The 20,008-nt window shown below is 56.3% G+C and overlaps 2 protein-coding genes across 2 annotated transcripts; one reads left to right on the plus strand and one right to left on the minus strand.

The window, feature by feature from the left end:
• The first annotated feature begins 87 nt into the window (after positions 1-87).
• On the plus strand, positions 88-15,571 carry MAMDC4 (MAM domain containing 4). The gene is made up of 29 exons (XM_020809161.3): positions 88-1,187; positions 1,838-1,951; positions 2,318-2,491; positions 2,617-2,736; positions 2,933-3,078; positions 3,486-3,570; positions 3,845-3,967; positions 4,148-4,297; positions 5,301-5,401; positions 6,053-6,211; positions 6,488-6,578; positions 6,750-6,899; positions 7,324-7,419; positions 7,529-7,654; positions 8,043-8,173; positions 8,570-8,684; positions 9,027-9,143; positions 9,553-9,687; positions 10,091-10,221; positions 10,326-10,536; positions 11,087-11,224; positions 11,443-11,564; positions 11,720-11,813; positions 12,176-12,313; positions 12,736-12,870; positions 13,032-13,159; positions 13,547-13,661; positions 13,765-13,949; positions 14,051-15,571. Exons 1-29 carry the CDS (start codon positions 1,136-1,138, stop codon positions 14,096-14,098), a joined length of 3,630 nt encoding a protein of 1,209 aa, XP_020664820.3. The 5' UTR covers positions 88-1,135; the 3' UTR covers positions 14,099-15,571.
• On the minus strand, positions 15,235-19,141 carry EDF1 (endothelial differentiation related factor 1). Its single transcript, XM_020809189.3, has 5 exons — positions 18,957-19,141; positions 17,276-17,327; positions 16,407-16,567; positions 15,921-16,014; positions 15,235-15,770 (listed from the first exon to the last, which is right to left on the minus strand). The coding sequence occupies exons 1-5, from the start codon at positions 19,032-19,034 to the stop codon at positions 15,709-15,711; spliced, it is 447 nt and encodes a 148-aa protein (XP_020664848.1). The 5' UTR covers positions 19,035-19,141; the 3' UTR covers positions 15,235-15,708.
• Positions 19,142-20,008: the final 867 nt, after the last annotated feature.

Genomic DNA, 20,008 nt, shown 5'->3' on the forward strand with positions numbered 1-20,008 from the left:
GGGCCGCTGATAAACAGCCCCGGGGAAGTGGCGTTGTGTCCATTTGCTAGGGATTGGATTCAGGCGTAGTCAGATTCGAAGCCTTCATTCGTCCCTGTCTTAGAAGGATCGGCTGTTTCATTCAATGGGCCAGCTCTAAAAATGATTAAATCTGACCCTGACCCCCATAATTAAGGATATGACATTGTGACTTCTTTGAACTGGGAAATACCGAAAGGCTGAGCCGTGGGAGGTGTTTCTGACATTGTCCTGGGGCCGTGCAAATGTGTGTGTGTGTGAGAGGGGGGTGCTCAATCTGAAGGCAGGTGGGAAAACCCCTAAGTGTGTATTCTCCCACTCGTGTGGCTTCCAGGGTGGCAGGGAGTTCCGCTGCTTGCCCAGCAGAGAGCCTGCGTCCTCCAGGAAAACCCAGATCTTCCTCCACCTCCCTTCCCTGACACTTTACAACTTGATTGCCCCAGTCGAAAGTCCAAGGCCATCCCTCGGGTAGAATGGAAGCCTCTTTCTTTGGCTTGCTCCCCTCCTACCAGACACCAATCCTGGCTAGGCTGGGCCTTGAAGGCAGCAGGTCTAAGCAAGGGCGCTGTGCTCCCCGGCGTCCCAGATTCTTCAGCCCAAAGGGTTGCTCTTCCTCACTGAGTCGGCCTTGAAGGGCCAGCTGTGGCCATCTGCGCTTTGGCTCTCCTGTTATGCCACCCTAAGCTGGCCAAGCGGCCCTGTGGATGGCGTTCTTCGTAAGACTCATTCGATCCTGATGACGATGTAGCACCAATGCTGTCCGTCGGTGGATGCAGCTTGGCTGGCTTACGGGAGTCGCCTAGAAATGTCAGGGCAGGGATGGGGTTCCGTCCATTCTCGGTCATCCCTGCCCTCCAGGGGCTCCCCCTTCCCAGCATTGGGGGGTGTCTCTGGATACCCTCCCTGTTGTTGTGTTTCTTCCCCACCCCCATGTCCGGAGCTGGGCCAAAGAGCCCTCTTACCCCAAAGGAGGCAATCGTCCTGGCCGACGTTGTCTCCGAGGTGCAGGTGATAAGTGAGGTTGAAGTCCAGGGCGCAACGTCACGCCGGGGACCTGCCCTTCTCTCCCCGGGAGCAAATTCTTCTGGCAGATGGAGGAGCCTCTCGCCCACCGAGGATGTCCGGGTCCCGCCTGCTTGGGGGTCTGATGCTCCTGGAGGTACTGGCAGGTAAGGGATGCTCCTGGAGAGGCAGGTATGTGTGTGTGTGTGTGAGAGAGAGAGAGAGACAAAAGTTCCTATTTCCAATACTTAAGAAATTTAACTTCAAGGAGACAGTCAGATCAAGAAAGGCTGGGGAATTGGAAAGGTGGTTCACCTTCTAAAGTTATTTTTCCCAAGGCCTGCCTGTTGTTGCTACTCCAGTGGGAAGGCGGGGGGCAGACCTGAGGCTTCATTTCAGGAAAATGGGAGCTGAACCTCATGGCTACTGAGATGGACCGTCGGTCTCTCTCCTCTAAGCGCCTTCCTGGTGTTTAATCAGGGGCTCTTTTTATTTCATTGGCCAACCCATGCAGCCCCTGGAGATTTTGTCCTGCTCTCAGAGGCCTCCTTTTGCCTAACCCACCTTGCAGGGCTGTTGTGAGGACCGAGGTAGAAACGGTACGCCGGGGATAAGCGAATTTGGAGCCCTCTGGAGGTTGAATGGACTACAACTCCCATGATCTGGCTGGGGCTCATGGGAGCTGAAGACCAAGCACCCCTTGGGTGTGTTTCATTTCAAGCATAACAGGGCAGGAGGGTGGGGCCAAAATGTGAAAACAAATACACAAGCAGCTAGTCCTCATGATTCTTCCTTTTGGGCTTCTTTCCTTTCTTAGCTGGGCCCCTGTTTTTCATCCAGGCGGCTTTCGTGAACCGGTGTGGGAGCGTCCGCACCAGCCTATGCGACTTTGTCTGTGATTGCTGGGATTGTTCGGATGAAAACCAGTGCGGTGAGTTCTCCCTCTTCGGAAGAGACGGGGGATGAACTGAGACGACGGTGTCAGAGGAAGGAGGGGCTGGGGTGTAAGACGGGTACCGCAAAACCATAGAGTTACTCCTGCCAGAAGTAACTAAAAGTAACTATCGCAGAAGTAACTAGAAGTAACTTCCAGTAACTAAAAGTAACGATAAGAAGAATTAACGGCAAGAGCTTTTTAAAGAATGGGATGAACCATTGTGGGTTCTTTTCCAGTGGAGATTTTTGAGTTGATTTAGAAGCCCAGGGATGTTTTAGCTGTGCTTTCCTGCAGCTGTCGGGGTTGGACTAGATGACCTTTAGAGTCTTTTCAACACTATATGGTTTGCTTCCTTTCCAGGTTACCAAAAGGAGTCGGTGCCTTTGGGGACTCAGTTCACCTGCGATTTCGAAGGCACCTCGTGCGGCTGGGAGGATGTGAGCACGACGGCCTTCCGATGGACCCCCGCCCGCGCCAGCATCTCGACCTGGGGGACGAAGCCCCCCTTTGACCATACGCTGGGCACCGATCAGGGTGAGAGGGTTTCCCTGGGGTAGAGACTCCGGCACGGTGGAAACCCGCCTCCCCAGCGGCCTTCATGACCGCAGGATGTGGGAGCCCCTCAAAAGCCGCCCCCCTTTTCTCCCGCTTCCCCACAGGCTGGTACATGACCACCACAAGCCAGAAGGTCAAGCCATCCGCCACGGCCAAGCTCACGTCCCCAACGATGAGGGAAGCAGCGGCCACCTGTGAGATCCGAGCTTCGTATCACCTCTCTGGTAGGTATTCAGCCAGGGCTGGTTTGTGAACACTTGCCCTCCAGTAACTTGTGGGGAAAACTGGGTTTTTTTGTTTTCATCCGGTGGGCGCCCGGTTCTTTGATGGAGTGACAAGTGAGCCGTCAAGGAGACAGGGCTCCCATGCATGCGCACGCACTCTGGGCAGCTACAGATTCTGGGTGTTCTGCCGATGTAGGTCTCAGCGCCACCGATCCCCCGGCTTTGACGCTGGAGCTGAGCTACGGCAACACCACAATCACCTTATGGCGAAGCCCTCCAAGCAGCACCTACCCCTGGCGAGAGCTCGTGGCGTACACGGGCCGGATCCCGGGGACGTTCCAGGTACTCGGGCATAAAGAGCCACCTTTCTGTCTTCCTTGCCTTCGCCCGGCCTCGGGAGGGTCCCGATCCGTCCTCATAAATCCCTGGTGGAAGTTGGTGGGGTTTTTTTTTGTCATCGAGGTCTTTCAGTCCCTCCGTGCTGCGGAGAGAAACGAGCCGAGCGCCGAAGCTTTGAAAGAGTTCATTCCAAATGGCAAGAGCTTTTTCGAGCAGCAGAGTTAAAATGTGTTAATTCAGCCGTTGGCATGCTGAATGGTGCTTTTTTAATTTTTCTTTTCTGTTTTTCACTTGCCATTTTCAGCATTCCCGAGTCATGTCGTAAGCGGGAACCTTTTTTTTTAAACCTTGCGGTTTGTGAATTAGGGACAAGAGCAGAAGAAAACTCTGACCTCTTGGTGGCTTTGCAGGTGACTTTCTCGGCCACGCAGACCTATCCCCAGAGGGTGCAGCTCGCCCTGGACGACGTGGAATTCAGGAACTGCGGCCGCCCACGTAAGGCTCCCTGCCTCCCTTTGACGTTTGCAAGGGCACCAGAATGGGGAGGGGGGTGGGAGTTGGAGGAGGAAGAAGAAGAAGAGGAAGGGCGTGCCTGGGCTTCCGTACTGAGGGTAGGGGCAGCTTGTGGCCCTCTGGGGGCGGTTGGCCTCCGATTCCCATCACCCTTCCTCCAACTCTGGCTGCCTACAGTGTATGGGAAGTGTCTGGCCGACTCCTGGCTCCCCCCCCCTTAGTGCATCTTTTGTGACCCCCACCCCACCCCATCCAGGTGCCCAAGCCTGCACGCCAGAAGAGCACCAGTGTCAGCGAGGGGGGTGCATCGCCTTGGACCGGCTGTGCGATGGGACCGAGGACTGCTGGGATGGGGAAGACGAGAGGGGAGCGAACTGCAGTGAGTCCCCTCCGCCCCCTACCCCCCCCCACATGAGATGATCCCGCTGGCCCCGCTTGCCACCAGAGTGGGGAAAGGGGACTCACCCCAGAGGCCCGTGGCCATCTCTTGTCTAGATTGGGCAGATTCTCGCCCTGCAACCTTCAGCCTCTCTCTCCTCTCTGTCTCTTTTTTCTACAGCCTCGTTTAGCAGCTGCCCCTTTGAGAGCGGCTGGTGCGGGTGGGAGGCCCTGCCCCACCAGACCCTGACCTGGGTGAACCACTCCAGCCTCCTCGTGTCCTCGTCCCTCGTCGGGCCCACCCGGGACCACAGCACCAACAGCCAGGAAGGTGGGTTTGGGTCTGGGGAGGACGCCGAGCGCTTCTCTGCAGGGGTCTGAGCTGCCCAGGGGCTGGAGCTCAGCAGAAAAAGGGCCGAGGGGCTACCTCTGATGTCTCCTCCTCCTGTCCGGGGCTTGGAGATGGGACATTTCAAGACGACACACCCCAGAAGGCTCCAGACATGTTTTGAGGTTTCCCCGAGGCTTGTTCTGCTCCATCGTCCGAGGGGGAGCCTCTTCCAGCTTCCCACCAGCAACTGCTTTGGGACTTCAGAAGGGGAAGGGGCTGCTGTGAACATCTTGCAAAAAACTACTTCGTTGCTGTCTCTCTCTGTGTGTGTTTGTAGTCTGTGTTTTGTAGAGGGGGGGGATGTTGTAACTCGGAGACTGAGTCTCTCTGACGTCTGCTTAGGTTCCTCTGATGGCCCAAGAGATTTTTTTTAAAGGATCAGGAAGTTGTTTGGAGAATAGGAGAGGCTGTAAACATGGAGCCAGAGAAGGTGTTAGGGAAGGCGGTCAGGTGGCCAAACCAGAGTGGCGCTGAGTCCTCCCAAACAGAAAGGGGATTGGATCAGGGTCTCCCCACCAACCCTAACAACACCCCAGCCCTCAACATAACGAAGCTCATGACCCAACTTGCTTCCAGTCCTTTTGGGGTTTCGTTCATTGGGTCTGCTGCCTTCCCCTTTTCCTGCGGTGAATCTGGGGTGGTCCTGATGTGTGGGGCAGTTTCTCTCCATGGGGGGACCGTACTGTGTGTTGTAGGGGTCTTAGACCCAGAAAGCCTGGGTTCAAATCCTTGCCCCTCCCCAATTTGGTCAAAAAGCTCACAGGGTGTCCTTGGGCTGGCTCTAGATTTCCTTATCCAGTCCTACCTCGCAGGGCTCTTGAGAGGATAGGGGCAGGGAGAGGAGAACCACGTCCCCAGCCTTCTCTTTTGGGTTTATGGCAGAGAATGTGTTCTCCGGCCAGGCCTTTCATGGGCTGATGTGTTGTTTCTTGATCCCACGCAGGCATCTTTGTCTCCATCAGCAACCCTCGCCCGGGACTCCCAGGGGGAAGAGCGTGGCTGGCCAGCCCCAGCCTGAAAGCCAGCAAGGGCGCCTTGTGTCATGTGAGTCCCCCCCCTGAGCATTCCCTGCCTCATCTGTGGGGGGATCCTCCAAGCGGTCTCCTGGCTCCCTTGTGGACCTACTGGCTGAGAGATTCTCAGATTTATTGACCGCAAAAAGAAACTTCACCCAATTCCGTGATTCTGCCACGCTCTGCTTCTTCAGGCGACATGTCTTGAGCTTGATTTTTTTGCACTGTTTTTACCCCCTAATTGGGGCATTCTGGGATTTGTAGTCCCTACAAGGAACCCTGCCCAGCTCTTCAGCAATCCTGGCATCTACACCTTGCAGGAGACGCTCTAGAAACCCTATCTAGAGACATTCACGAATTGGGTTGTGCCGCTTTGTACGGGTGCCCCCTGGACTGGCTGGCCCAGTCGCTGTTCTTGGTGCTCTGCTGGGGTCCTCCTTCTCCGGGAGGCACTCCCTATCCAGACAGGAGCTCAGCCGTCCTCTCCATGCCTCCGCAGGCAGCTGACCACTCCACTGAGGAGGCAGGATGGGGATTCTCCCCGCACAGCCGATGCGTGGTCAGCTGTCTGGAGGAGGCAGGGATGGGACGGCCAAGCTCCAACTGATCCCCCCCATGAGGGGAGACCTCAGCTTCGCCCGCGGTCTCCGTCTCTCACACTCCGGCTGGCTCTCCCTTCCAGCTGGTGCTGTACCTCCACCTGCACGGCTCCGGCGCCAACAGCCTGAATATCTATTCCCAAACGGAAGGGACCATGGAGCTTGTCCGGAGCCGATCTGGAGATCTGGGCAACTACTGGTTCCGGGAGAAAGTGGATTTCCACGTGGCGGAGACCTTTCAGGTAGGCCGTGGGGCTGGGTGGAGGAGGAAGAAGGGATTTTGCCCAGGACTAAAAAAAAACACCAAACAGGAGCCTGGAGTCATAAAGGCTCTCCTGAGCACGAGAGATGGGTTTCTTGGGTATCCCTCTGTTGGGAGCAGGGTGGGAGGCAGCTGTCTTGAAGGGTGCCAGGAGTTATATTCCTATTATGCCCCCACAGAGATGGGGTGTAGCTGAGGAAGGGCTCCCCCCACTTTGCTGTTGGCCTGTATTGATGGGAATTCTTTGCTACCCCAGATTATCCTCGAGGGCGTGATCGCCGCCGGGCACGAGGGGAACGTGGCTCTGGATGATCTCATCCTGTCTCCCGGCTGTGTGGTCCAAAGAAGTAAGTGTGGCAGTTTTTTTTTGGTGGGGGGGAACCTCCCCATCTCCCCAAACCTGATCTGGGGAGGGCACCTCGAATCCTTCCGCAGGCAAAGCTGGGCCTCCACCTCCCCGAGGATGTTCCCTCTCTCGTTTCGGCTCTCATCGCCTTTTGTTCTTGGGTCTCATCCAGGCAACATTTCCCTCACCCCGGATCCGGATCCGCCCAGCTCCTGCAGCCAGGAAGAGTTTGCCTGTCGGAACGGGACGGGATGCCTTGGTTCAGAACTCGTCTGCAATTTCAAGGCCGAATGCGCCGACGCCTCCGACGAGGCGGATTGCGGTAAATGCAGAGAGACCCCTTTGCGGGGGGTGGGGGGCCCTGGGATCCCGGAGCGAAGGCCGCCGTCGCGGTTCAAGAAAAGGAACAAGGCGTGTTTTCTGAAAGAAGAAACAATAGCAATTGACGTCTCAGACGTGAAGAGGGAAGACTGTGGATCAAGAAACATGAGACCGAGGTGCTCTGAGACCGGTTGGTAAGGGTGTCGTGGGCTTAACTCTGCCTTCAGGTGGCAGCCGGCAGGTTTCTTTTGAGCAGAATTCGGCCCCGTGTGTGCGAGAGAGACAACCAGCGACGGTTTGGGTGGGGAGGGGTGCAGTCTGGGCGTAAAGAGACCGGGATGGGGCAGGGGAAGGAAAAAAAAGGCGGTGGCCCACCTTCCATCTCCTCGGGTCAGCTGGCGAGAAGGTCTCGTGTCCCTCTGCAGGAGCCACGGCTTTTGGCACGGGCGGCTGGACGGACCTCAGCGTGGGGCGGATGCAGTGGACCGTCCAGAACGCCAGCGGCTGGCTGGGTTCTGCAGGTGAGGCAGCCGCGGTCTGGAGGAGAGGTGGTCCCCGGAAGGGAGGAGTCCCACTGCTTGGTGGTTCCCCTGTTTCTGAGACCTTCTGTCGGCTTCTCTTGCTCCTTAGGGACCTCTCTCCATCTGCAGGAGGGCCCGGGACAGATGCTCTCTCTAGCCAGGGCCGCCACCCCCGTCTTGGGTCCCTCCGGCTTGGCCTGCGCTCTGGAGATGAACTTCACCGCCGGCCCTCAAGGTACCCACCGGGCAGTCTTGGGCTTGGCCTCTCCTTCTCCCACTGAGCTGCTTCCTCCTCGGCCTGTGCTGGTGCCGTCCTGGGATGGTGTCGGCACGGAGCCCAGGGCAACAGGAAGAACATTTGGGAGTGCCGGATTGGGCCCTGTTTGACTCCCTGCAGAGCCACAACACTCCCCGGTCATCCTTGGGCAAGGCTCCTTTCCTTCGTCTCTTGTGGGGTCTCGTTATTGCTAAGCCTGGTCCACCTTGCAGGGTTATTGTGACGATCACGAGGGGAGCAGCGAAGCCACGTATTCCGCCATGGGCTGAGGGGTAGGAAAGTCAGGGAGCAGGAAAAGGGCCGCCCAGGGAGGGCATGTAAAGCCTTGCGTGCTCTCTTTCTCCAGGGTTCCTCGCGCTGGCCGTGGCGGACGAGAGCCTGGGGACCGGTCGCTGGGTATGGTATGCCCTCGGGAACGCCACCACCGGGTGGTCCCATGCCCGGATTCCCCTTGGAGCCAGAGCCAGGCCCTTCCAGGTAGGTGGTCGCCAACCATGAATGCAGGATGGGCGGGACCTTTTTTAAAATTAATATTATTACTTTATTTTTCCGTGTATAAGACACCCCCATGTATAAGACCACCCCCCCACTTTTCTAATCCAAAATTAAGAAAAATAAGTGGGGGTTAGCAAGTGTAGGGGGAAAGGGATCAAAGCGCTGCAGGATCGCTTTGATCCTTGCTTTCCCCTCCACTTGTTTTTATTCTTTTTTCCTCTTACTCCTGTGTATAAGACGACCCTGAATTTTTAGTCTAAAGATTTTAGACAAAAGTATAGTCTTATACATAGAAAAATACAGTATATTGGTGAAGGGTTGGGTCTTAGGTTCATCCCAGGGAGATGTCACATGGCCTCTTGTCTCTTTCCCCCTGAGCTTGAGCTGCTGGGCTCGGAAGATCTTAACAGCCCCGGAGGGTCCCCTCTTCTCAGTATCCGCCACATCGCCTTCGTGGACTGTGACGCCAGCGCCGCCCTCCCCGAATCGTCAGGTAGGGCGCTTCCGACCCCTCTTCTTCCCACGTGCTGCCGACTTGCAGCCTGGATTGTGAAGCTTGATCTGCGGAGGAGATAATCCGTGGCCTTTTCAGCAGCTTCCTCAGAAATGGGCGTCTTCTTCCCCCCCTTACCCCATAATTTTTAAAAATAAGACACAGGAGCGGTGATTGAGGAAGGGGTAAAAGGGTGGTGGGGGGAAATGAAGGCAGATTTCAGAGAGTTGCTTCTAAAAGTAATTCTTCCCTCTTACTTGTTAGAGTGTTCTAAAGATATACAACCTTGGGAGTGCCTGAAGCTTAATCTTGATATGTTTCTCGGTCTGTCCCGCTCCGCAGGGCTGTCTTGCAACTTTGAGACCGGCTGGTGTGGCTGGTTTTTGGAGCAGAGCGGCGGCTTTGAGTGGGAACGCAGCCAAGGCCCCGGCTGGGAGCAGGACCACACGACCGGCACAGGTACGTAGAAGCCACAGGAGCAGATCCCGGCTGGCCTGGCCTTCTTTTGGGTCTTGGGGCACAAAGCTTTGTTTTTTTCACCCCACGAGGTGCGAGGCTGTGCTTCGTCTCTCCAGGCACAGCGTCCAAAAAGTTACTTTTGCCAGGGCATAGGATCTTTCCTGTTCTGGGATTGAGCACCAGAAAGGCGGCCTCGCTCTGCTTGCGCGCAGAGATCTCCTTATGATCACTTCCGTAATTTGTAATCTCGCCTCTCCTACGGTGCGGTCAAGGCAGAGAACAGATCAGAGGTAGATCAGAGAGAGGATTGCTGGCCTACCGTCATCCGGCGAGTTGCCGTCGCCCCTGGAGGGCTTCGTTCTCCCTCTCCTAACCTTGTTCCCCCCCTCCCCATGTCTCCCCCGGCCAGGTTTCTTCCTCCTCGCAGACCCGTCTGCCCCTGGAGCCGACAGCCTGGGCGCCCGCCTCGTGTCGGCGCCACAAGCCGCTGCGGGCAACGACTCCTGCCTTTCCTTCTGGTACCGCCTGGACGGGCCCCAGATTGGTAAGGGGACCTTTCCGTCAGGCTGCCCCCATCTTTGGTGGCAAAGAGATGGGGTGGGGGGCTCGCTCTGCTCCCCATAGCAGCCGGCAGGCAAACCCAGACAACCAACCCTCTCCGGTTTGTGGGGAATCTTTGCAAAGGCAGCCAAGCCAACTTGGGGGTCAGCCCTTGGGGAGTGTTCAAAAGGGCCCCCAGGATTTTGAGGTGGTGCCAAATTATGAAGATTATCTAATCTTTAAGGAAATATTGAACCCCCAGGCTCAGAAGACTGTTTTCCCCCTTCCTCTTTGTTGCATTTGGAGGCCCAATTTCCAACTAATAGTGGCTCCCAAAGAGCGTGGCTGTTAAAATCCACATGTGCGGGAAGTAACCGCGGCCCCGATCCTCTCTTCTTGGTCTCCAGGCACCCTGAATCTCTTGGTAAAATCGGCTGGGGGGCCAGCCCGCCTGCTTTGGACCAGGACAGGAAGCCAGGGCGCAGTTTGGCGCCATGCCTTCTCCACAGTCTCCCACCAAGCCGGCCAGAATTTCCAGGTGAGGCTTGCAGCCGGGGTGGTGGTGCTGGGACTAGAACTCGGCTCTCCCAAGTCATACTGTCATGCCCATCCCGTTCCCCAAACCTCACTTTTGCACCCAAGGTCATCTTTGAGGCGCTCAGGAACGGCTTCCTGGGGTCGGTGGCTCTGGATGACATCTCCGTGGTGCCCGGCGCCTGCAGCGCGCAGACCGAGTGCTCCTTCGAGACCGACGAATGTGGCCTCGTGTTTGGTGGCCAGCAAGCCTGGGTGCGGCAGAATGGGACTGGGGGCTGGGGTCCCCTGGCGGACCACACCCTTGGCACACCCCAAGGTAATGCCGGCGGTGCCCTTCCGTTCCTCCCTCTTGCCAATTGTCTCCCTCCAGCTTCTGGTGTTCAGAGATAGACTGCCTTTGAGCATGGAGGCTTCACCAATATGTAGTGCATTAGGCCCGGCCTTCTCGCGCATGCTTGCTTCTTTCTTACAGCCCCCCCTGACTCATCGCTGTCATTACATCTGGTGGCAGTGAGTTCCATCAGTGAATCACAGTCCTGTCTTTAGAAACACTACCGTTATGCTTTTCCCAAGCCCCAATATTTCTATGTTCTTCTCACCGTTGCCTCTGCGGGCCTCCTCGCCTGCTGCTGCTGAGCTAGGGAACCTCCCAAGACTGAGAATCAGGTCCACAACGCCTCTCAGATCTTCCCCGGCAGCTGCCGAGAATTACCAGCGTAGGATTAAAGAGGAGATTTCTGCGACTGGAGCCTCCTTGGGGCAGAGACCTGTGCCTCCAGTTCAGAAATGTTCCACTGCGGGTGGGGGGGGGGGCATTAACCATCGCCATTATTTAAGGGATCAATGACTCCTTCCTCTCCTTCCAGGGCATTATCTCGTCCTCAATGCCAGTGGGGACACCTCGGCATCCAGTCAAAGAGCCACCCTGCAGTCTGGCGTATTCCCACCTTGGCCTCGCACCCACTGTGTGACATTTTGGTACTACCTGAGTAGCGGCGATCCAGGTAGGTCTTGAGGACTACAGGCTTGATGCCTCTTTCTAACCCCCCCGCTTCCATCCCTTCTGTTCAAGTTGCTGTTCTCCTACATTGAGGGCCAAGGTCAGATGTTGGCACTCAGATTTGCACCTCGGGCTCTGCAGCGCGTTGATGCCAGTCGGGTTTTGGAAGGCTCTCCCCTCTTCTGTTGATGTGTGGCCCTGATCCTGTATCCTCCCCCCCAGGATCTTTGCGTGCCTACGTGGAAGAAGGAGGCAGGCAAAAGGAGGTGCTGACCAACAGCTTGGTGCCCGGGAAAGCCTGGCATTTTGTCAGCTTCGGCGCTCAGATCCAAAGGGACTGGCAGGTGAGCCGGGTTTAAATGCCAATTTTTTCCCAGACAGAGAAGGGAAAAGGGCCTGGCTTAGAACGGCTGTTTTAACATTGGCATTTCCTAGGATCCTGATTCAACCTGACCTGGAGTCATCTTTTCCTCTCTGCCTTTGTGTCTCCCTCGGACAGGTGACGCTGGTGGCGGAGAGGGGAGGCGGAGGCCCCGCTTCTTACCTTGCGCTCGACGACCTTTATGTGCAGGAGGGGGCTTGCTCTGAGCCAGGTAACGGCAACGGGTCCCCACCGTGTCCGTCTGTCCCAGTTCCCCAGCCCTGTTTGGGGGGAGCTTTCTTTCTGGATGGGGGGGAGAGGGAACCCCCTTTTAAAACCATTCTTGTGGGAGCGGCCAGAGTCCTCTGTGGCCTGGATGGACTACAACTCCCAGAAGCCTCGGCCGGCACAGGTAACGTGCAGGGCTTTTGAGAGTCATCTGCACAGAAGAGATCTCAAGTATGGAGGCAGTCTCGTTGTTTGGAAGGGGGGGGGTAATCTCTGAAGGTGGAGGGAGACCGGAGGGGGGCTCAAACTACTCCCCCATCAAGCGCCGGATCGGTAGGGACCATGGTGTGTTTTTTCGGCCCCCAGGGTCCTGTGATTTCGAATGGAGCACCTGCGGCTGGAGCAAGCCGCCCGGGGACTGGTACAACTGGGACCGGAAGGAAGGGGCCACTCCGTCCCAGTCCCCCTCCCCCAAGGAGGACCATACTTTGGGGAACAAAGCAGGTGAGCTTCCACGCCGGGTCGTGACCCAGAGGGTAAAACCTAGGGGGTGGGTGGGCAGAGTGTGTGTCTCATGACCTAGAAAGCACACCCAGGTGACGAAGCGATGCCGGTTTTGGTCTACGGGAGATCATCTCTCCTGTCCGAATACCTTGAGCCTGCACTTCTCTCCCATCCAAAAAGTAGATTTGTCACAAGCATTTCCATGTTCCAGCGGGTTAGGGGTTTGTGGGCTTTTTTGCCTGCTTAAGAGGAGACGCGTAGCAGACCAGCGGCTAATGGTTGGGGACCTGGAGAACTTCGTAACATGCCTCCCTCATGCATCTCCTTGGGGTGGATTTGGCAACCGAAAGCAACCCAAATCCAAACCAAGGTTGGGTTTCTATTTATTGCTCCCTGGGCTGCCCCTCCCCTCTTCTTCCTAGGTCACTACATCTACGTGGACGTTGCCCTGCTGGGCCTGGGGAGGAGCGCAGCCCGGCTGACCAGCGAGCCACTTCCCTCCACGACTGGATCTTGCCTCCGCTTCCACTACCATATGGACTTCCTCGGCCAGAGCTGTAAGTCAAGGCGGGCGGGCGGGCAGCCTCAGGCGAAGGGAGAAGGGCTGGGCGTGGTGGGCAGGATGGCCCCCGGGGGGGCGGCTTGTGGAGATCACCCTCCTTGGATGGAGGACCCTTTGGCACACACACACACCCCGTTCCCTCCTCTGCGCCACCAGCTCAAGCAGAGCTTCGGGTGAAACTGTCCAGCCTGCAGGGGGAGCGGACTTTGTGGACCGCCGTCGGGCACCAAAGCCGGACCTGGAAGAACCAATCCCTTCTCATGTCCAGTCTCACGGAGTTTCAGGTAACGGTTGTCTGAACCAACCTTCTCTTTCCATATCCAGGCCCATGTCTGCCCTTCGGTGCCACCCCCCTTGCGTTTCGTTGGGTTTATATTTATTGCTCTATTTTTAACAGAACAAACATTGCTCGGCGCACCATTTAAAAGTGGAACACACGCCAAAGCCTGTTTATTTCTTTTTTTAAAAATGCCATGACTTAATACTGTGTTTTCCACTGTATCGTTGAAATGTACCTGTTTTTAATCATTTGTGAAGTGCTATGGATTCCTCCATTGGCAGAAAAGCATAAAAACAAGACAGGAGGGTGACTCTCACAGGTGAATCACACATATGCTGTATTAGGAATTCCTCGTGCTAGAAGTCTTCTTTCTCCTCCCTCCCCTGCCCAGATTGTACTGGAAGCTACTAGCGGAGCGTGGCCGAGCTCAGAAACCATCGCCGTGGATGACATCTCGTACGTGGCTGGGCTGTGCTCCGTGGGCATGGAGGAGAGCCAGGAGGCAGGTAAGTGCTGTATCCTGCCCCCAAAAAAGCTGGCGTATCTTGGGTGCTAGCCCCTCACCCCTGACCTGAGGCTGATCGTGGCCTTCCTCTTTTCCACCGCCAGGGAGCAGCTCCCGTACCACAGACTCGGAGGCCGGGCTGGTGGCCGGCGTCGTGTGCTCCGTCCTTTTGGTGGTGGCGGCTGCCCTGATCGTCGGCTGCTGCCTCAAGAAGCAGCGCGTGCTGGGAGAACGGCAACCGGCGGAGCACGCCTCCGCCCACGGCTTCGACAACATCGCGTTTCGAGACGTACGTAGGCCCGCCCATTGGGTGGGGGGGGGGAAGGTGGGAGTTCGCTCTTCTGACTTAGGGCACGCTAAAGCCACACTGGTTATTCCCTTTGTTTACAGGATGTGGTCATCATAAACTCCATCTCTGCTGGTCTGGAAACAGAATAGGTGCCCGTTTCGCTGGCTGGCTGGAACCGCCACGGCTGGCTCGGCTTGTCCAGCAGCACCCCTGCGCTCTTCCTCCGTGGCCAAGCCCTCAAGGGTCCTCCTTGCGGCAACACAGCACGCCGTCCCTTGGCATCATCTGTTGCAAGTACATACCTTCCTCCCGGGAACTTCTCTATCCAGCCACCTGGCTGTTGCTGAGCTCCATAAAAAGGTCTCTTCCTCTCGAGCGGTGGGCCTGGCAGGACGCCTCTCTCTGCTCTAGCTCAATGCCACCCTGGCGGTGTCGGCCACCCCTCCATCCCAGGGGTCAGCCGTTGGTGGCCCTCCCAAGCTGGGACTGATGGGAGCCGAGCCAAGCTGCCCACCCCCAAAAAAGACATGGAAAAGGTATCAAAAGATGGCCAGAACTCAAAAGGGGGAGGACAACGATCCTACGTTAATTTAAAAATCACGAAGGGGAAAAGTGTGAAAATATATTATCCAGGAGTGCTAAATGTTGGCTGGGCTTCATCCAGGACTGGGCAAAGAAAGTAATTCTTCGTGCAGGGTGAAGTTATCACGCGGAACTCACTGCCACAAGATATGAGGAGGCATTAAAAGCTGTTCTAAACAAGTGACAGGGCAAGTCCAGACATCTGGCCCTGATGGACATACAAGAGAATGTTTGCTTTCCCCCTTTCAAACCCTCCCCCCCCCTTTGCCTTTTTTCATCATGTCTTTTTGAAGGTAAAATTGTGGGCAGGAGTTCTCAACCCCGAAATAAAGGCACATAGAGAACCTCAAAAAAAATCTCAAGTCTTGAGAGTTTCATAGGGAATCTGTGGGTGGTGGGTGAGGACGGACCCTAATCTGAGTTCAGGAAATGCACCGCATTTAAAGTCTTGTTCTAAGTCTTCCTCCTCGGAAAAGGTAGTTTAGGATTGAATAAAGAATGGCCACGCGAGAAGATCCAGGGAGAGACCACATGGATGTGTGTGCCTGAAAGGAGGCGGGGGGGTCAAATAGCAACAGACCGGCAGCAGCTGCAAGGGAGGCCCGCAGGTCCCTGGAATTATGCAGGCAAAATGGCTCCGGGCAAGCCCTCGAAAGCGGGCGGCCAGAGCGAACGGACAGGAAAGCAGCCACCATTCCCCATCTTGAAGGGTAACAAGCTTTATTGAAGATCAGCTGGAAGTAATGGCCAAACAAAGCGCAGCCACCCAATCGGCTCGCGCCCCCCCCCACGTGCCCACCCTCTTTCTCTGGACTCCATCCTTTCCCCTCCCAAAATCCTTCCAGGGCCGGCGGCTTCTAAACACCCAGAGAAGAAAAGGCGTTGCTTTGTACTGGTTTGGATTTTGCCCCTGGCAGATTCTGTTGCAGCATTTATTAGATTTTTTGGATACTCAAATCTCTTGAGGGAAGGAGAGACCGTCACCAGTAGAGAAGGGTCACCGATTTACAGCAGGGCTGAAATTCGAGAGGGTTCACCCCTCTCCCCTTGTTCTAACAAGGCCGAAGCCGGCTTGCGCTTCGCCCATCGAAGACAAAAGAAATCCTGGCCGTCCGAGAGACGAGAGAGGCCGGCCGGGCGAGATCAGTCGGGGCAAACTGATTTCGAGGCTTTGTCTTCACTGCCCTTTGGGGCCCTTTTCGAGGGGCTTTCCGATGTCCCGTCCACGCAGCTTGAGACCTAGAACGGGGGGACGAAAGAGGACCGCTGGACTCGGTGGGCTGGGAATGATCCTGACCCGTCCCTCCCGAGCCGACGAGGAAGGCCCTGCAAGACCCAATCCCCCCCTCCCAAGGGCGATGGAGAGGGCCGAGGGCCGCAACAACTCACCGATGGCGCGCTCGATCTTCCCCAGGACTTGGTTGTTGGGAATGGCCCGCCCGCATTCGTAGTCGGCAATGACCTGGGGCTTCTCGTTGATTTTCTAGAGAGGTGGCGACAACGGAGACGGCAAGGTTTGGTGAGACAACCCAAGACATCAACCAGGCAGGCCCTCCCCGTTAGAGGTGGCCAACCTCCCAGGGGAATGGCTTCTGCATTCTTTACAACCCGTGAAAATGGGAGGTAACGGAAACTGAAGCAGTGATTAGATTGAGGACCCCCATCCGAGCCTCATCGCCTTGGAAGGAATGCTCACAGGGTGCACCTGCCAAGCTCCACAGGGGTGCGTGTGGTGGAGATGGAGGAAGGGAAGCTGTCCACGTGGAGATGCTCCACGTCAAGTCCCCTCTGGCCCAAAAGCGAACCCCCACCCACCCCGAGGGCTTTTGTGTCCCCTCCATTCCCCCCAATCTCGCGTCCCTTCTGGTCACTTACCGTGGCCAAGTCCTTCTGGGTCAAGCCCTTGCTCTGGCGTCCCTGCTGGATCACCTTGCCCACCTCCAGGGGGACCCGATCGTGGTGCAGCTCCTCCGTCTCCCGGTCCAGCTTGGCCGTATTCTTGGTGATGGAGTGCTGCTTATTCTGGCCCGCTGCCCCTGTTGAGGTGGGACCGAACCTTAAGAACGCCAGGCCTCGCCCCACAAGCCACAAGGGTTCGGGGTGGGGAGTTAGGAGGGACAGCCTCTGCTCTACATGTCTTGGAAAGGGCACACGCAGACCAAAATGAGATTTTTTTTTTCCTCCGGGCAAAGCTGGCACTCAACACTCCCGAAATGATCATTTGGGCAGCTGCCTCACCCTAGCCTTTGGAGAAGACTCACATTCTTGACCAGACAGGGAGGGGGAAGGTGAGGCAAGAAGGGGCGCCCAAAGGCCAGGCAGCTGAGCCTACCCTCCGAGGATTTGGGTGGGAGCAGCCAGCCGCCCGGGCCCTGGAATAAAACCAGGGAACAACCCACAGGAAGTGCTGGCTGACTCATTTTCCTTCCATATGGTTTCCTTCCTCATGCAAGCTCCTGCATGAGGTTTTAGCAGGATTTTCTTTGGGGCTTATACAGCACAATACTGGGACCTCTCAATAAAGACCTAACGATTAAAAAGTCCACAGCCTTCTATCCACGTTCCTTTCGTGTTGTGTGAAAACTCCCTTCCATCCCGAATCAGCTGCCCAGAAGTTTCAATGTGTGGCTTCTCATCCCACCTCCTACGCAAACCCCCCAGAGCCGCCAAAGGAGGAAGACAAAGACTAATTCTCCAGGCCGGGGGTCATGGTATGATCCTCCATCAGGCCCACGGATACCTACATTTCTTGGAAGTTTCCACGTCTTCGCCTCTCCTCTGAGCAGCCAGGACCGCCTGGAAAGGAAGAGTTAAAATGAGGCGCATCTCCACGAAAGAGAGAACAGCTGGAAGGCCACCTTTATTATTATTATTATTTATTTGATTTATATCCCGCCTATCTGGACGAAGAGACACCCTTTCTAAACAGGGTGGGCAGCTGGTGGCCTTCCAGGTCTTTCAGCCCCGAGCAAGCAGAACTGGGGGTTGGGGATGGTGGGTGTCGTAGTTCTGCAACGTCTGTTCTGCCAACTGAACTTTTAAGGAGCACCTAAGAGAAGACGTGCAAAGAAGGGAAAGGGGAAGTAGCAGTGGTGGGAATATCAGACCCACTGCCTCTCCCCTCTCGCTTTTCCCAGGGAGAAAGTCAGAGGAGGCTCCTTGCCCGGGCAGCTTCCACCGGCTCCCTCCGACAAGCCTCTTCTTCTGACTTGGTCCTCCGGTTTGGCCAGGGACCAAAGTTCAACAAACGCAAGTGTCCTTGCACCCAAGTTGCATCAGGAAGCGCCGGAGGACCAGCCGTAAACTGGGACTACCCTCTGTGGCTCAGCACTCCCTTTTCCAAAAGGACCAAACTCACATCCATCTCTCCGCTCGCAGGGGGCCTTAGATGCGCACCGCCAGCCCTGTGTGCCTGGTGCTTTCCCAGGAGGCAGACCCCAGACCCTGAGGACCGGGGGGGGGGCAAGTGGGAATCAGATGGGGGGGGGGGAAGAGAAGGGACAGGAAACCTGCCAAGAGCCTTGCATGTTTATAAGAGAAGGCTGGGCTGCGGGATAAATATAACCTTTGGCATCTGATTCAGCAACAGCCAGGAGAAAGAAAGAAAGGCGCCTCTCGAGAGGCTGACGACAGACCCAGAAAGTGTCAAAATGGGGGGATGGGGGGTGGCCCCGAGAAAGGAGGGAAAGGGGGCCACGGAGGCACAAGGCAGGGAAGCCTAGAAGGAGACGGTCCCAGCCCAAGCGGGCATGCTTTCCACCCCAGCCCCGGAAACACTTCCCTTGGCCAGCCCTAAGAAACACACACACACACCCTAAAACCCACCCAGGACCACCCCTGGCCCTCCTCCTGCCCTCACCTGCTGATGCCTGGGGGGGGGGGAGCCCTGCCAGCCCTACCTGCCTGGAGGTGGGCATGGCATGGCATTGGGGAGGGGGGGGACGAGCAGCCCCGCCAGCCTGGGGTCAGCGACGGGGGGGGGGCTTGTCATCCCCACCTTGACCAGGGAGGATCTCCCCCAGCCTTGGTGCTGGACTACAGGTCCCATCATCCTCCCTGGAGATGAGGATGGGAGCCTCGCCGTCCAGCGGGGGGGGGGCAAGGGGAAAACGATGGGAGCTGTGGTCTCCAGCCCCCTCTGGAGGCTGGGAACTGTAGTCTGAGAGGGGGGGATGCTGGGCTTTGTAGTCCCGCCCCAGGTTTTTGTTTTTTCCCCCCTTTCTTCCAGTTTGAGAAATTTTGTTTTCGACCCCCCACTGGACATTTGGAAAGGGGAGGGGACTCTCTTCCTGGGGGTGGGGCAGGGGGCGGGGCCTAACCCGGGGGAGCGAGGGGACTTTGAGGGGGGGTCCCTGTCACCCCCCCTTTCCTGAAGCGAAAGAGGCGGGGCCAAGGCCGCGCATGCGCTTTCCCCCGCCGCCTCACCTGCTTCGACTTGGCCTGGGCCGCGCTGGGGCCCTTCTTGCGCAGCACCGTCACGGTGTCCCAGTCGCTTTCTGCCATGGCCGTTGCTGGTGCGTCGTCCTCGTCGCCGCCTCCTCCTGGTTCTGCGCGGCCGCCTCTTTCCCTTCCCGTCTCCGCAATAGGCCGTCCCCCTTCGCCGCTCCCTCCTTCATTCCCTGGCGGAGGGGCGGGGGGAGCGGGCTCATTGGTCCTCTGGAACGCCACTCAGTGGCGGAATTGGTGGGATTGGTGAGCGGCCCACGACTCCACCTCTCGGCCCGCCTCCCTTCGCTTCCCCTCCAGTGTCGTCATAACGGTATTCAACGCCCCCTGCTTTCCCTACACAGAACGGAGGCGGTCCTGAGTCGTTTGCGATAGGCCGATGGCCACGTCCATCAAGCTGGCCTTTGTTTTAACTGGCCAGCGACAGAAGACTCGTCAGTTTAGAACCACGCTTATCGGCGAAGACAGACGTTATCCTCAAAGGCTTAATATAATAGGTTAAATGTTAAGCCAATCATAGGGTTGAGAGATTTTTATTGGCCGAGGTCATACCTGGTGGGTGTAGCCTTCACCCCAGCCGTGGTTGCGACAGAAAGGGAAAAAACGACGATGACAAGCCTGTGCCAATGGAGAGAGGGCGGAATTTCCGAGCATGCGCAGAACAGTCCTTGCCTTGGGGGGGGAAGAGGCGGTGCCAGAAGGGGGCGGGGAAAGAAGGGAGGAGTGGGTGGAGCTTCAGGTGCCAAAATAAACATAAAATAAAATGATGTATTTTTAAAAAAATAAATAAATAACGAAGCCTACATTTTAAATGAAACAGCAATAATTAAGATTTAATATAGTTTTGTTCAGTTTTATTGGTGGATATAAATAGAAAATGAGTGTATTTTTTAAAAAAACACAGTTTTACAGGATAGTATTTATTTAAAATGAAAATTCGTGATGCAGCATTTTATTCCCAGTACAGTTCATCTTTAAGGAGAGGAGTGATTAAAATAAACGTGGGAATGACTTAGTTTTAATAAATGCCA

This window comes from Pogona vitticeps, chromosome ZW-PAR (genome assembly GCF_051106095.1).
Source record: "Pogona vitticeps strain Pit_001003342236 chromosome ZW-PAR, PviZW2.1, whole genome shotgun sequence".
NCBI classification, from domain to species: Eukaryota; Metazoa; Chordata; class Lepidosauria; order Squamata; family Agamidae; genus Pogona; species Pogona vitticeps.